Source organism: Lagenorhynchus albirostris, chromosome 2 (assembly GCF_949774975.1).
Source record: "Lagenorhynchus albirostris chromosome 2, mLagAlb1.1, whole genome shotgun sequence".
Classification (NCBI taxonomy): Eukaryota; Metazoa; Chordata; class Mammalia; order Artiodactyla; family Delphinidae; genus Lagenorhynchus; species Lagenorhynchus albirostris.
The window spans coordinates 44,371,768-44,389,431 of NC_083096.1; the positions used below are offsets into that span (position 1 = coordinate 44,371,768).

General features: G+C 36.7%; 1 protein-coding gene across 1 annotated transcript in view; it reads right to left on the minus strand.

Annotated features, from left to right (window-relative positions):
- Positions 1-17,664, minus strand: part of HMCN1 (hemicentin 1) — a 526,172-nt gene that overhangs the window by 177,428 nt on the left and 331,080 nt on the right. The window contains exons 44-48 of the mRNA XM_060131555.1: positions 17,372-17,533; positions 14,857-15,138; positions 12,001-12,168; positions 7,687-7,800; positions 7,049-7,135 (exon numbers count right to left, since the gene is read on the minus strand). Coding sequence (XP_059987538.1) covers positions 7,049-7,135; positions 7,687-7,800; positions 12,001-12,168; positions 14,857-15,138; positions 17,372-17,533 — 813 coding nt within the window. The remainder of the gene's footprint in view (positions 1-7,048; positions 7,136-7,686; positions 7,801-12,000; positions 12,169-14,856; positions 15,139-17,371; positions 17,534-17,664) is intronic.

A 17,664-nucleotide genomic window follows, 5' to 3' on the forward strand; every position in this document is an offset into this window, starting at 1 on the left:
CAGAATAATACTCTTAATCAAGTTTAGTAAACAAAATGAAGAAAACAATGCATGAACAAAAGGAGAAGTTCAACAAAGAAATAGAAATCATAAAAAAACCACAATCAAACAAATGAATACTAGAGCTAAAGAATAGAATGACTGAACTAAAGAATTCAAAAGAGAGCTTCAACTTCAGAGCTGACCAAGCAAAAGAAAGAATCAGTAAACTAGAATATAGTTCATTTGAAATTATCCAGTCAGTGGATCAAAATGAAAAAAGAATGAAAAGTGAAGAAAGCCTACAGGAGTTATGAGATACCATTACAAAAACAATATACACATTATGGAAATCCCAGGAGAGGAGAATGAGAAAGGAACAGAAAGTATATTTAAAGTGATAATGTCTGAAAACTCCCCAAACGGACATCCAGACTCATGAGGCACAAAAGATCCCAAATAGATTGAACTAAAAAAGGGCTACATTGAAACACATTATAACTAAATTTTGAATGTAGTAAGAAGAAAGCAACACATCACATACAAGGGAACCCCCCATAAAAGTACAGGCAGATTTCTCATAAGAAACTTAGAAGGCTAGGAGAGAATGGCATAAAACGTTCTAAATATTGAAAAAAAAGCCTGTCCACCAAGAATACTAGAGCTGCCAAAATATGAAATGACAGATAAAGATTTTCCCAGACAAGTAATAGCTGAGATAAACAAACAGAAACGAAAAAACACACCAGACCTGTCTTACAAGAAATTCAAAATGGCATTCTCAAGTAGAAATAAAAGGATGCTAATTGTCATCGTAAAACCACATAAATGTATGTGCAAAACTCACTGGTAATGGTAAATATGTAGTCAAAGTCATATTCTCTAATACTGTAATGGTGATACGTAACTCACTTCTAAAATTTAAAAAACAAACATTTAAAAAATAGCTGTATCTATAATTTGTTATTAGATACACAAAATAAAAAACATGTAAATTGTAACATTAATAACCTAAGATGTGAGAGGAAGAGAAGTAAAAGTAAAGTTTATGTATGCTATCAAAGTTAAGTTATTATTAGTTTAAAATAGGATGTTCTACATATATCTTATGTAAGCCTCTGTTAACCACAAAGGAAAAGAATCTTTAATAGCTACACAAAAAGTTATGATAAAGCACTCAAAGCATATTGCTAAGAAAGTCATCAAATGACAAAAGAAGAGAAGGATAAGAAGCAAGGAAGAAAGGATCTACAAAACAATTAAAAAACCCCAATAAAATGGAGATAGTAAGTCCTTACCTATCAATAATTACTTTAGATGTAATGGATTAAATTCTCCAATCAAAAGACATAGAATAGCTAAATGAAGAAAAAAAAATCAAGATCCAACAGTATGTTGCCTACAAGAGACTCACTTTAGCTTTAGAGGTACATGTGAACTGAGAGCAGAAGGATATAAAAAGATATGTCAAGAACATGGTAACCAAAAGAAAGCTGGGGCAGCTATACTTATATCAGCCTAGACTTTAAGCTAAAATTGGTCAAAAGAGGCAAGAGACAATGAAAAAGGGGTCAGTCCATCAGAAAGACATAATAACTGTAAATATTTATGCACCCAATATTGGAGCACCTAAATATATAAAGCAAATACTAACAGAGATAAAAGGAGAAATAAGCAGCAATAAAATAATAGTTGCGGGGGGGGGCCCTTCCCTAATGGTGCAGTGGTTGAGAGTCCACCTGCTGATGCAGGGGACACGGGTTCGTGCCCTGGTCCAGGAAGATCCCACATGCCGTGGAGCGGCTGGGCCCATGAGCCATGGCCGCTAAGCCTGCGTGTCCGGAGCCTGTGCTCCACAACGGGAGAGGCCACAACAGTGAGAGGCACGCGTACCACAAAAAAAAAAAAAAAAAAAAATTTGGGGACTTTAATACCCCACTCTCAACAATGGATAGATCATCCAGTCAGAGAATCAATAACAAATCAGAGATTTGAAAATTACCATAGACCCAATATACCTAACAGACACATACAGAGCATTCTGTACAACAAAAGTAGAATACACATTCTTTTCAAGCACACATAGAACATTTTCTAGCATAGCTCATATGTTAGACCACAAAACAAATCTCAGTAAATCTAAAGTGATTGAAATCATACCAAATGTCTTTTATGACCACAATGATATGAAATGAGAAATCAATAACAGGAAGAAAGCTGGAAAATACACAAATGAATGGAAATTAAACAACATACTGTTGAACAACCAATGTATCAAAGAAGATATCAAAAGGGAAAAAAAATTTCTTGAGACAAATGAAAATGGAAACACAACACACCAAAACTTAAGGGATAGAGCATAGGCAGTTTTAAGAGGAACATTTATACTGATAAATGCATACATCACAGAAGAAATAAGATCTCTAAAAAAAAATCTAACAGTACACCTCAAGGAACTAGGAAAAAAACAGACTAAGTCCAAAATTAGCAGAAGGAAGAGAATAATAAAAATTAGAGCAGAAATAAATGAAATAGAGTACAAGGAAACAATAGAAAAGATTAATAAAACTAAGAATTGGTTCTTTGAAAAGATAAAATTGACAAAACATTAGACTAAGGAAAAAAAAAGAGAGGACCCAAATAAATAAGATTATAAATGAAAGAGGAGACATTACAACTGATACCACAGAAATACAAAGAATCATAAGAGACTACGCTCAACAACTACAGCCTAGGAGAAATGGGTAAATTCCTAGAAATATGCAACCTGTCAAGACTACATCATGAAGAAAAAGAAAATCTGAACAGACCAATTACTAGTAAGTAGATTAAACCAGAAGTCAAAACCTCCCAACAAGGAAAATCTAGGACCAGACGGTTTCAGTGATAAATTTTACCAAATGTTTAAAAAAGAATTAATATCAAGTCTTCTCACACTCTTTCAAAAAACTGATGAGGGAACATTCCCAAACTCATTTTACAAGGCCAGCATTACCCTGACACCCAAGTTAGGTAAGGACACCACAAGAAAAGAAAACTACAGGCCAACATCCCTGATGAATATAAATACAACATTCTCAGAAAATACTAGAAAACTGAATTCAGCATCAAATTAAAAGGATCATACACCATGATCAAATGGTATTCATCTCTGGGATGCAAGGATGGTTCAAGATACACAAATCAATATAATACATTATATCAATAGAATGAAAGATAAAAATCATATGCTCATCTCAACAGATGCAGAGAAGCACCTGACCAAATTCAACATCTATTTATGATAAAAAATCTCAACAAATTGTATATAGAAGGAACATTCCTCAACATAATAAAGGCCATATGACAAATCTGCAGCTAACATCATACTGAGTACTGAAAGACTGAAAGTTTTTTAAGATCAAGAACAAGATGAGGGTGCCCACTCTCATCATTCCTATTCAACACTTTATTGGAAGTCCTAGCCAATCAGGCAAGAAAAAGAAATAAAAGGCATCAGAATTGGAAAGGAAGAAGTAAAGTTCTATTTGTAGATGACATGATTATTTATATAAAGTCCTAAAGACTCCACCCAAAAACTGTTTGCTTTAATCAACAAATTCAATAAAGTTTCAGATACAAAATCAACATTTAAAAAATCACTACATTTTTATACACTAACAACAAATGATCTGAAAAAGAAATTAAAGAAACATCTCATTTACGATAGCATCAAAAACAAAAACAAAAACTTAGGAATAAATCTAACCAAGGAGGTGAAAGATCTCTACATTGAAAACTATAAAACATTGATGAAATAAATAAAAGAAGACACAAATAAACAGAAAGACATCTTGTGTTCATGGATTGAAAGAATTAATATTGTTAAAATGTCCATATTACCCAAAGCTATTTATAGGTTCAGTGCAATCTCTATGAAGATTCCAATGGCATTTTTTACAGAAATGGAAAAAAAAATCTTAAAATTTGTGTGGAATCACAAAAGACACTGAATAGCCAAGGCAATCCTGAGAAAGAAGAGCTGGGGGCAACATACGTCCTGACTTCAAACTACATTACAAAGCTACAGTAATCAAAACAGTAAGGTACTGCCATAAAATAGACACATATACCAATGGAACAGAATCATAAGCACAGAAATAAAGCCATGCATATACGATCAACTAATATTAGTAAAGAGGGTCAAGAATACTCATTGGAAAAAGAGTCTCTTCAGTAAATGGCAGTGGGAAAACTGGATATTCACATGCAAAAGAAGGAAACTAGACCCGCGTCTTACACCACTCATAAAAATTAACTTGAAATGTATCAAAGGCGTAAATGTAAGACCTGAAGCCATAAAACTCCTGAAAGAAAACAGAGGGACAGGGACTTCCCTGGTGACGCAGTGGTTAAGAATCTGCCTGCCAATGCAGGGGACATGGTTTCGATCCCTGGTCCGGGAAGGTCCTACATGCTGCAGAGCTGCTAACCTCATGAGCCACAACTACTGAGCCAGCATTCTAGAGCCCATGAGCCACAACTACTGAGCCTGCATGCCACAACTACTGAAGCCTGAGCACCTAGAGCCTGTGCTCTGCAACAAGAGAAGCTCCCACTCGACACAACTAGAGAAAGCCTGCACACAGAAATGAAGACCCAAAGCAACCAAAAATAAAATTAAAAAATAAAAACAAATTAAAAATAAACATTAAAAAATAAATAAAATAATAAAAATTTTTAAAAAGCAGCTGAAATTAAAAAAGAAAACATAGGTACACAGCTCCTTGACACTGGTCTTGGCAATGATTTCTGTGATATGATACCAAAAGCATATGCAACAAAAGCAAAAACAAATGGGCCTACATCAACTAAAAAGCTCTATACAGCAAAAGAAGACATCAACAAAATTAAATGGCAACCTACAAAGTGGGAAAAAATATTTTCAAAGCACTATCTGATAAGGGGGTTAATATCCAAAATATGTAAGGAATGCATATAACTCAATAGCGAACACACACACACACACAGGATTCAATTAAAAAAATGGCAAAGGACCTGAACAGACATTTTTCCAAAGAAGATATTCAAATGGCTGACAGGTACAAGACAAGCTGTTCAGCACCACTAATCATCCAGGAAATGCAAATCAAAACCACAATGAGATATCACCTTACACCTGTTAGAACAGCTATTATCAAAACTACAGGAAATGACAAGTGTTGATGAGGATGTGGAAAAAAGGGAACCCTTGTGCACCTCTGGAGGGAATGTAAATTGGTATAGCCCCTATGGAAAACAGTATCAAGGCTGCTCAAAAAACTAAAAATAGAACTATCATATGTGTAGCAATTCTACTTCTAGGCATATATCCGAAGAAAACGAAATCACTATCTCAAGGAGACATCTGCACTCCCACGTTCATTGCAGCATTATTCACAATAGCCAAGACATGGAAACAGCCTATGTGTCCATAGATAGATAACTGGATAAAGAAAATGTGACATATATAAAATTATACATATAATTTAATATTATTGTTAAATACTAAATATTACTATACAATATATAATACTAATATTATTTACTATATATATATAATTTAATATTATCCAGCCATGAAAAAAGAAGGAAATCCTATCATTTTTGACAACACAGATAAACCTCGAGGACATTATACTAACGGAAATAAGTCAGACAGAGAAAGACATACTGTATGTTCTCACTTATATGTGAAATCTAATAAAACCAAACTCATAGAAACTGAGAACCCATTAGTGGTTATAGAGGTAGGAGGTTAGAGGTGGGGCAATGAGTGACGGTGGTCGGAAGGCACAAAGTTCCAGTTATAAGATGATAATTGTGATTACAGTTAACAATACCATGTTGTATAACTGAAAGCTGCTAAGAGAGTAGATCTTAAAAGTTCTAATTACAAGAAAAAAAGTTGTGTAGCTATGTGCAGTGATGGATGTTAGCTAAACATTGTGGTGATCATTTTGTGTGTGTGTGTGTGTGTGTGTGTGTGTGTATAATCACCTTAAACTTATGCAATATTATATGTCAATTATATCTCAATGAAACTGAAAGAAAGAATAAAAAAGAAATATCTTAAAAAACCAAATGTCAACGTTAAAAAAAACAAACTGGAAGGCTCAAGATGGGACACTACAAAATTTAGGCAGCTGTTCTCTATGCAATAGTTGTTACCACATCATTGCAAGAAAAAAAGAAAACAGGTTAAGTAATAGTATATGTGACACTTTTTATATCTGTCTTTCCTAAGATGAAAATATTTCCTTGCTTACTTAAATGTATTGCTCATGCAAGGCATGTAAACAACGAAATAAGAAATTAATTGAATCTTCCTTAAAACACTTGCTTTCTATAAAAAGTATGGGCGGCTCTAGTCGTTCCATTAAAACTGCAAGGCTGTGCCTTTACTAAAAAGACAGTCTTGAACACATTCTCTTAGAGATCTGTTTATTTTTATTACATGCAACACAATGATTCACTGGTAAAGCCGGTGAAATTGGGTTTAGAATTTTCATTTTTATTTTTACTCTTCTCCATTTCCTTGGTAATATGCAAACATGCTTACAAAAGGTGACAGTGTTGATCTTGGGTAATTCCCACTATCAGTGATGCTATACTTTCACCAAAATTCCTATTTCTTTGAAATAAAATTTAAGAAAACAATAAAAAGGAAAGGAAGGTATAAACATAGGGAAGGAAAGAAAAAATAAGAGGAGGTGGGACAGGAAATCTTACCCATAAGTAGGAACAGGATTAAAAAAAAGAAAGAATCATTTATTGAGTTGAAAGAAAAGACTAATGTGTCTTTTTCTGTCTCTCTCTCTTCCTTGCTTTCCTTCCTCCCCTACTCCCTCTCTCCTTCCTTCCTTCCTTTTTTCAGTGTAGGAATTTCCTTTTTATCTCCACAGAATCTGAAAGGTTTCCTCCTATACTTCTACCATCTATATTGGGCTAGAATTCAAGGTCAAATGCTTGATTTTTCTCAACTAAGAGATAAGTGGAGGCAATGAATAACCAGTGAGTTGAGCAGAAATGCAAGAGCTGAGCCCCTTACCTGTCACTTCACAAGTCAATGCAACATTCTGTTTCTCTTTTACCTTCACATCTTCAAATGTATTTTCACCCACAATGTGAGGTGGTACTAAAAAAAAAAAGACAGAAAAAGTAACAGTTCTAACAGCAGAATGGTTATTTATAGGCATCTATTTTCATATTTTTTATTAGGCTGTACCCTTTAAAACAATCCCTCCAAATTCTCATTATTATTTGTTTACTAGAATGTTATATTGTTTGATCAATTCTAAGATATACTATAAAGTTATATGTCATAAATTCAATTATAATGAATTTTATTGTATGTAAATCATAAATGTCAACAAGTCAAAGAGTAACAAAATCTATTAGACACATTTCTCCCTCTATAACTCTGATAAGCACTCACATTAAACAAGTTATCAGAGTCTTAGAACATTGTTGAACAATGGTGAACTGATAAGACATGGCATTTCAGCCATTTTAATCCAACTGATTACGTACAAACCATTCTAACATTGAATTCTTGCCAAGAGTGACAGTCCAGGGGCCAAAGAATACACAAATGTAAGTTCAAGCTGCAGATAAATTTTAACTCTGCTTCCAGAATGTATTTAAGACCATTTTATTTTGTCTAGATATTATAAGTTATATAAATACCTAATACTGAAAGCCCAAAGGTTTTTCTTCCTTCACCAGCTGCATTCCTTACAACACAAGTATACTGGCCAGCATCTTCCATTCTGGTCTGCATCAACCGCAGAGTCCTTCCTCCTGGAGAAGCAAACCACCAGATGACGCAAAAAGAAATCTGTAACTTTACAAGTTAGCCGTGTAGTGCTGAATTTTGGGAAAATGTCATCAATTCACTTCAAAGGCCTTTAAAATGCATTTATGTCAAGCTTTTAAAAAATATCACACGTTTTAAGGCTATATGAAGCAGAATAGATAATTCAGAAGAAATTTCTGATTTAATGGATTAAAAAAGTTAATACAAACCTAGGTGACAGCAAGTAAGAAATGGAGTTTCACAGAGGTACTGTTTGAACATAATCTTGAAAGGTAAGTATTCTTTAACACAGAGAGGAGTTAAGAGACACCGCTGTAGGTAGAGTATGAATGAGGATCTAGAGGTAGAAAGTAGATGAGAGGTGTGGCACCTAAAACAGAACAGGCAGAGAAAACAGTGAGAGATGAGACTAGTTGGAGTATGACCAGATTCTGTGGGCCTTCGAATGCTATGCTAAGGAGTTTAGACTTTATTGTGTTCACTAAAGGCTATGGAAGTACATAAACAGAAAAGTCATGCTCTGATTCGTGCTTTAGAAAAACAACCGTGACAGGATGTTTACGAAAAGATTCCCAGTTTGCGGTGGAACACATGAAATGGGAACGTTAGAAAGAGGACCACACCAACTACCCAGACTGGGATGACATCAATATACAAGGGATGAATGAAACCATGAAGACTGACTACCAGTTTTCAATTGAGTTTCACGGAATTCTAGAACTATTTATATCAAAGTTTATGAGGGTCACTTTGTTCATTAGCACGACTCTGATTTTGTTCCTCTTTATATTTTGAACTTCTATGTAATGAAGAAAGATTCCGGTAGACTGGGAATGAAACTGATATGCTGAAGGGTGTAATTTGGAGGAAAACTCCTATTAAGGACCAAGGAAGAGGAGCCAGCAGATGAGACTGAAACAAAGCTGGCAGAGAGCAAAGAGACACACTGAGAGAGTAGAGTCCTTGAGGACACGGGGAGGGGGAAGGGTAAGGTGGGACGAAGTGAGAGAGTGGCATCGACATATATACACTTTGTGTGCTTTGTGTCCACCTAGAGGGTGGGAAAGGGAGGGTGGGAGACACAAGAGGGAGGGGATATGGGGAGATATATATATAGATATATATATATATAGCTGATTCACTTTGTTATACAGCAGAAACTAACACACCATTGTAAAGCAATTATACTCAAAGATGTTTAAAAAAAAGTGTAAATCATTTCTTAGGTTTTGTAATAATTTTCCACTCGGTGTATTTTTGCTTAGTACCTTGAATTTGAACTAAAAACATTGAAATGGTTAAACATAAAATTTTCATGTAAATATTCACCTGGATCTGAATTTATCAGGAGTTTCCATCTGCTTTATGTTTTTATAAACACAAGCCCTCATTGAGCTTTTCCTATAAGCAACCTACTCATCCTCAAACCAATGAAAGGTGAACTTAGTAATATCTTATTTAGACAGACAAAACTGATTATCTAAACTCAGTCTTTTTCCCCAGTTGAATTTAAGTAAGCAAAGTTGAATACAGAAATTCCCTAAACATGTCAAAAAACTTATGTTAATTAGGAAAGGATTCAAAAGCACTCACTGCTACTTCAGATTAGTGAGACCATAATATGATTCCAGTTGAGAGATATTAAAAAAATACAACGTTTATGAGTCATTGCTGGCTCTGCAAACCTGAACCTCATAAATCTCATGATCTTTCCTTTCTCTTTGTTTCCTGGTCCTCTCCCTTATTGCAGTGAAAGACAAAAAAGGGTTGGACAGTAAATTATACTTAGATGGAGACATTTCTCGTACCTATTAAATTTTTATAGCAGCTATCTGTTCTTGGCAGATAACTTCATAACAATGATAGGACCTTCAACAAAGTACTTCTTTCAGAAAAGCCTGACTTAATGTCTCAGGAGGACTAATCTTAATGAAACAGAAATGTGCAGCCGATCAAGGAACAAGCGAGTCATACGCCATTCATCTGATTCTCAGTCATCGATTGCACAACACACATGTTCAGACTGTAAAACTGAATGACTCTTCTGGCAGCGCCACAAGGTGAAGTACATTTAATGTGTTTGCTCAGGGATCTCCAGCTGCTGGTCAAACAAAACAAAGCTATACAATAAAACCAAAACACTACCCCTGTGGATCTATAATAAGCCAGAGTACCTAATTTTATCTTGCCTTTTTCATTTCCAGGAACGCTGATGTAGTTATTATATTTAAAAAGAGTTCCTACTTTTTCAGCAATTGAGAATTAAAAAAAACACAATAATATAAGGATGACTATAAGAGAAGAAGATAATGTGTTCAGGTTTTTGGTAACCAAACTGCAATGAAATCTTTGCCATCAGTATGCATTCCTTAAGATCAACAGAGGCAGGCAGTCCTTCAAAAATGACAGCATTATAGGACATAGGAAAGTCTCCTAGGATAGGGAAACCCAAATCTTTTACCAGGTTGTCTATGGCAAATAATAACAAACATGTATTGGATGCTTAGGATATAAGCAGGCACTGTGTTAGCTGCTTTACACATATTAACTCATCTTTACAAAACCCCCTAAGAGGCAACTGCCACTAGTATCCTCACTTTACAGGTGAAGAACTGAAGTTTAGTAAAGTTAAGAAACTTGCCTGAGGTTATAAATCTAGTATTATAGGCAATAGATATAATAATTATAGCAATGTATATTCCTCATTAAGCCCCTATCATTTATAGACCAAGATCTTGAAGAAACAGAAGGACCTTAGGCTATTTAGACTTAATTCAAATACTAGGAAAGTATCTTTTCTGAAAAAGCCTTCAAAAGTGAGAATTTAAACTTTGAACAAATTTAGGGGCAAGGAGCTTGTTACCTCCTAAAATAGCTCATCTTGACTTTCAACAATACAAATATTTTTTAAAGTTGTTTGTATTCAGACTGCAATCTGTCCCTAGAATTTTCCATACACTGGTATTACTTGGCACTAGACAGAACCAACATCATCTTTTCTAAGCCACGGCTCTTCAAGTATTTAAATGTAATTTTCACTACGTTGTCATGAGGTACACAAGGCTTATTTTTTCAGGTTAAATAGAATTGGACGTATAGTTTACTTTGCAATCATTTGCCATCATGGTTATCCTCCTTCGAAAATACTGTCAATAAATCCTTCTTCTAGTCTTCCTAATGAGTAAGTTAAATCCACAATACAACTGGTGTTTTACTTGTTTTATTGGTGAAAATATATTTTATTCATGTGGCAAAACATTGCATCTGTTTTCATGATAAACACATTATATTGTTAATGCATACTCAATACCCAAAGCAATTCACAGATCTTTTCATATGAAGAATTCTGAAGCTATATCTCACCCTAATTTTCACCATTGGTTTCTGAATGTGAGTGCAGGAGTTTACTTAACTTTCATTTTGTTAGGTTTAATTCAAAAGTTCCAGAGTGAGGTGTGTTTGAATTCGGATGCCTTCATTCAACACAGTAGGTATTCTTCTAAATATCCAAGCTTTTTATTACCCATCAACTTGGCAAGATTATTTTCTTAGTCTGTACCCAAATTATTACTGAAAGGGGCCAAGTGCAGATTCCTGTGGCATGCCCCAAGACACCTGTCTCGACACTTACACTGATCCATAAAGAATAAGCTAATAGATTTTCCTACATAATTAGATAAGGAATAAGAGGAATATCTTTTTTACAATAATGATAAAATCTTAGCTCACTTAAAACTATTCCATCTTGGAAATATAAATCTCACTCAGACTAGAGTTGTGAAAAAATTTAAACTCGTGGTTATAGAAATTGTTATATAACATTATTCACTCTAGGCTCTGGCTTCAAGTATTTCTTTTCATTTTTCACTTTTCAGATTGGCTGGTACTCATTCCAGCATGAATGCTCTGACATCCCCATTTAAGTAATGCTCTGACATCCCCGCTTAAGTAATAAGCGAGTGCAAAGATTTCTTTGTCAAAAGGATATAGAGATATTTAGAGATTTTCCCCATTGTCATATAGCTTCTGATGTCCTAAAATTTTTTCTTAATAGGATCAGTGGGGATTATAGTAAGCAGCTAGATCATAAAGAAAAAAAGAAGACATGGAGTTATGAGAAATTAAGGAGAAACTGTGGCCACAGGAAGCGAATCAGGTTACCAGGCTACAAGCATTTCTAATACCTGAGAGAATTCTCAGAGAACTGCTAAAGTTGACAGGACACCCATCTTTAAGCCAGGTAATTGAAGGCAGGGGAATTCCTGAAGCTTCACAAGTTAGGGACACTGAGTTTTTTTCCACCACACTGATATTTTCAGGTGTCCTGTGGTTTCCTGTGATGCTTGGAGGGGCTGTAAGACAAAACAAAACAAACAAGAAATGGAAAGGAGGGTGGTTAGTATGTAACAAACACCAAATTCTAAACAGCTTATTCTTAAAAATAAGCTTCCATTTTCTACTCAACAGTAAGCAAAATAAGCAATCACAAGATGAAGATGATGATGATGATGATGATGACGACGACGAGGACAACACTCCTGGAAGTAAAAATGTCACTTCTTCCTCACTAATAGCAACATATGACTTTAAAAAAAAATGTTTATTTTATTTATTTATTCTTGGCTGCGTTGGGTCTTAGTTGCAGCACTCGGGCTCTTCGTTGCAGCATGCGAGCTTCTCTTGAGTTGTGGCGTGTGGGATTTCTCTCTCTAGTTGTGGTGCAAGGGCTCCAGGTTATGTGGGCTCTGTAGTTGTGGTGCGCAGGTTCCAGAGCGCATGGGCTCTGTAGTTTGCGGCATGTGGGCTTCTCTAGTTGAGGTGCCCGGGCTCAGTAGTTGTGGTGCGTGGGCTTAGTTGCCCCATGGCATGTGGGATCTTAGTTCCCTGACCAGGGATCAAACCTGCATCTGCTGCATTGGAAGGTGGATTCTTTACCACTGAACCACCAGGGAAGTCCCCAAATGACTTTCATATTGTTATTCTAATAGTGGTGAATGATTTTCTGTGAGTCACTCGTCTTTTCTGGTAATATGGATTCATGACTTTCTTATAGGCAGAATTTTCTAACAAATAATTCTAGTATTAAAAATTAAAAACAGGGCTTCCCTGGTTGGCACAGTGGTTGAGAGGTCCGCCTGCCGATGCAGGGGACACAGGTTCGTGCCCTGGTCTGGGAGGATCCCGCATGCCGCAGAGCGGCTGCGCCCGTGAGCCATGGCCGCTGGGCCTGCGCGTCCGGAGCCTGTGCTCCGCAACGGGAGAGGCCACAGCGGTGAGAGGCCCGCGTACCGCAAAAATAAATAAATAAATAAATAAATAAATAAATAATAAAAACAATCGAACAAATTAGAAGCTCAAAACCTCGTGAAACACACCAGCTTTCATGTTATCTATACTAACCACATATTTGTTCCTTGGGCTAGCTGTTTCCTTGCTGGTTTTTTCCTTATTTTCACCCCAATCCAGCTCATGGAGACAAATGTGGTTTCAACTAGAATAGGAGCAGTAGAGTTGATGGGACTTAGTGACACCAGATATGAGAAAAAGAGGAGTCGAGGATGATTCCTAGGTGTTTCCCTTGCTCAATCACATTAGGGGGTGGGATTGGCACAATCACCCATGAGAGAGTGTGGATAGAGAAGCAGGTATTGCCCATTTCAGAGCCTTGGGGCATTCTAACACTACAGTCTGGAAGAGTAGGGGGAAACAATAAGAGAGGTTGAGAGGAAGGAGTTGCCTGAGAGTTAGAGACCAACCAAGAGGGGCAGGGGTGGGGCAGTTCCAGAAGCCTAGAAAAGACATGAGTGACCAGCTCCTCGAGGTCAAATATGCCTTGTGAATGCAAAAATGTGAGACACACAAAGTGGGTTGAGAAGACGGGTTTGTGCAATGAGCAGAGTAGAATCAGGATAGTCTGAGGATAGAGTGACAAGTCACATTGACCCAACAGGCCTGGACAAGTGCAAGGGCTGGGTCAGAGGAGAACCAGTGTTAAAACCCAATTAAGCCGGCACTGGAACATAGATAAAACAAGGCTACACAGAGGCCTTGAGTTCCTCTATGTCCCTCATTAGCCCCATGGAAAGTTACCCCTCCATCATGTTTTCCTTCTGCACAGAGAAGGGCCAGTGACACCCTCCACTTTCAATGGTCTTGCAGAATTGAAGTACATGGAAGATTGAGCCAACTGGAATTTAGCATAATCTGAGACCTTGATTTCTCAACATCAGTCTTGCCTAGGAAATTTTATGACAGAAATTCTTGTTAATACAACTGACCTAAATGTCCCTCCCTAGAGAACTGATCAAATAAAATAAAGTATGAAACGTTCAAATAATGAAATAGTAAGCACCTGTTAAAAAGAATGAAAAAACCACAATCTAACAAAACGATACACAGGACTGATTCCTTTTCAGTCTCTAGCTTTGGTTTACCCATTGGCTGCAAACTACGAGTATTAATACTGGACTTTGTGCATGTTCTAACTGGATTTAAGTTACAAGACCATGTCTATTAGATTTACCATTTCTATAGATTTTAAAAATGCAATTCAAATTGTATGCATACAAATAGGTGTCCCTGAGTACATGTATGTTTGCTCCATTCCTATGGACATTTACTGCTCATTACTTAGAATTTTAAAGCTGACTTCAGTACAACTTATGCCCATCTGATGCTCAGTCAGTAAGCTCTAAGGCACCTAGACTTACACTAGCCAAGTCAGCTAATGTGGAAAACATAGAATTATGGAATGTTACTTGGGATAGCACTGGATCAAAAGTACTTGAAGAAGATAATTATCTACTTTACTATGTGCTTTCCTAAAAGAATATCCAATATATGCTTATTTCAGCAAGGTAAGATATGGAAGGTCAGGCATAGTAGGAGGAGTGATGAGACTGATCTAAAGAAGTGGTGCAAATGTAGAAAATAATCGACTATAAATAAAAGACTCAACACTTGAGGTCTGTATCTCCCATCCAGGAGGCTATAGATTATATCAGCCAGTGAATGGACCTATTGAGCCTGTTTATACTTACTGTGTACACTTAAGTCATATCTTCTGTCAGTCATTCCTGCTATATTCACAGCAACACACACATAACGGCCTGTGTCAGACACATGGACATTCTTCAGTTGAAGGATATGACCTTCATCCGTTACTTCCATTCCCCTTCCCTTAGTCAAAGGGCGGCCATCTTTCATCCAGGTCACTGTCGGTTGAGGAATACCCTCCACCTCACACTCTAAGGAAATGCTCTTCCCTCGAGTTACGATGATTTCAGTAGGGTGGCTGCCACTGTTGGCTATAGTTGGTCGAACTGCGGAAAAAAAAGAAAAGAATAGGAAATGTTTGCCTTAAGTCTTATATAAGAATTTTCATCACGCAAAGTTAAATTCTTTTTTTTTTTGAAAGAAAATGCTTTATTGTTTCTTGTGGTCATACAAGCAGTACAAATTTACAGCAAAACAAAAATCACAAAATTCAGAAAAGTATAAAGCTCACTCACCATGCTATAATCGAATATACCCACTGAAAACATTTACGTCTTCATGAAACCAACCATTACAAAATGAAATTTAAGAAAACCTACTAAGCACAATAACATAAAAACAAATATCTAGGAATAATATGACAAAACATACCAAATTCATTTTTGATGTCAAAAAATTAGCTACTAAAGAAAAGACCCAGGACTAATAGACATGGCATTGCTGTACTGAGAGGTAGAATTCTCCAATGTACCTAAATGGGTTCATAACTAAAATAAAGCTATCAATATAGTAAGGAAAGAATACTGCATTAGCTACTTTCCCTGCCTTTGAGAAGTTATGCAACTATTTGAATTATCATTTGTAGCTCTAACCCAGGGAAGTCTTCTAGTACTAATTTTAAAGTAGATATGATAGCCTAGCTCATGACCTAATGTCTGTTACCAATTCCTTTCTTCCCTTCACTAGAGGAGTTGGAAAAGCTGAAACTTTCTCAGCCTTCTTTGGAAATTGGGGTGACCCCAGGAATCACTGTAGACCTAAAAAGTCTAAATGGAAGTCTGCTGGCAGGGGGTCAGGTGAGGGGGTGGGTTTGGGAAATTTTTTGCTCTCCTGCCAAAAGAGAAAGATACCATTCCTTTCCCTTCCCACACTGCCTTCAATGTGGACTCGATACTACAAATCCAGCAACCATCTTCAGATAACAAAGGAAGGACCAGGAGGATCCTAGATCTCCTGTCCTGGTAAGAGTAAGATGCTGACCAACTCCAGTGACTGCCGGCCTCAGGCTTCTCATTATGTAAGAAAATAAACCTCTATTTGTTTAAGCCACTGATGGCCAGTGATTCTGTAACTTTATAGCTAAATTCACTGAGTGGATACTGATTCCAAGAAAGAAGATTAAACCAACTCAAATACACATGTGTGTGGGAAAGAAAATGGACCAGTGTTAGTAGTCCTGTGTTCCAGGGCCAATCCTGTCACATACAAGCCATGTGACCTCAGCTGGTCAAGGAAACTTCTCTGGGCTTAAGTTTCCACATACTTTTTTTTTTTTTTTTTTTGCGGTACGCAGGCCTCTCACTGTTGTGGCCTCTCCCGTTGTGGCGCACAGGCTCCGGACACGCAGGCTCAGCGGCCATGGCTCACGGGCCCAGCAGCTCCGCGGCATGTGGGATCTTCCCAGACCAGGGCACGAACCCGCGTCCCCTGTATCGGCAGGCGGACTCTCAACCACTGCGCCACCAGGGAAGCCCTCCACATACATTTTGGAGGCAATATTTTTGTCTCATACTACAGCTATGCAAAGATTAAATGAGGTAATGTAAATATTTCAAATACTTTAAAATCTTATATAAATTAAATACTCTTTACAATGAGATATTTTTACATACTGTAAATGTACCCTATGGTACAATGCCATCTTCTCCATTCTGCACATACACTATCCTGCCCCCCAAAAGTTACAGCCACGTTGATATACCTGCCAGCAGCAAGCTGGTGCAGATGTTCAGCTGTATTGCTGAATAAATAACAGCTAGAAAGAAGTCATTACTCTTTATTACGTCAGCACAATTAAAATTTGTGGGTCTTATGAAAGGTATAGTTGTCCCTGGGTATCCACAGGGGACTGGTTCCAGGACACTCTAAAATACCCAAATGCTCAAGTCCATTCTATATAAAATGGCATAGTATTTGCCTATAAGCTATGTACATCCTCCCTTATACTTTAAATCATCACTAGATTAGTTATAGTACTTAATACAATGTAAATACTGTGTAAACAGTTGTAAATACAATGTAAATGCTATGTAAACAGTTGCCTGGTGCGTGGAAATTCAATTTTTGCTTTTTGTAACTTTTTGGATTTTTTAAAAATAGTTTTCAATCTGCAGTTGGTTGAATCCATGGATGCAGGATCTGTGGATATGGACGGCCAATTCCATACTATAACCATACTACTATGAATGACTCTTAAAGATATGAAGAAAAAGTAAAAGGGAAGGATGGAGAGATTTTTTAAAAAAAATTGTGCCAAAGCCCGGCTAACTAATAACTTACTGTAAACTTGCAGATTGTAGTCTTTCTTTGCTGCTCCAGCAACATTTGATGCCACACATGTATAGAGCCCTGCATCAGATTCTTCTGCAACTGAAATCTGCAACTGCCTGCCTCCAGATAAAGTTCTGACCCGCCCTGCAGAATCAGCCAGCACTGGGGAACCTGCAAAGAAAACCAAGTGGCAGAATGTGAAGCATAAATGTAAGATGTTTTGTGTACATACTCTAATGAGTATCTATACATATATATTTACTTCCTAGTTCACATACTTAAAAGGCAGAGGACACTGTATA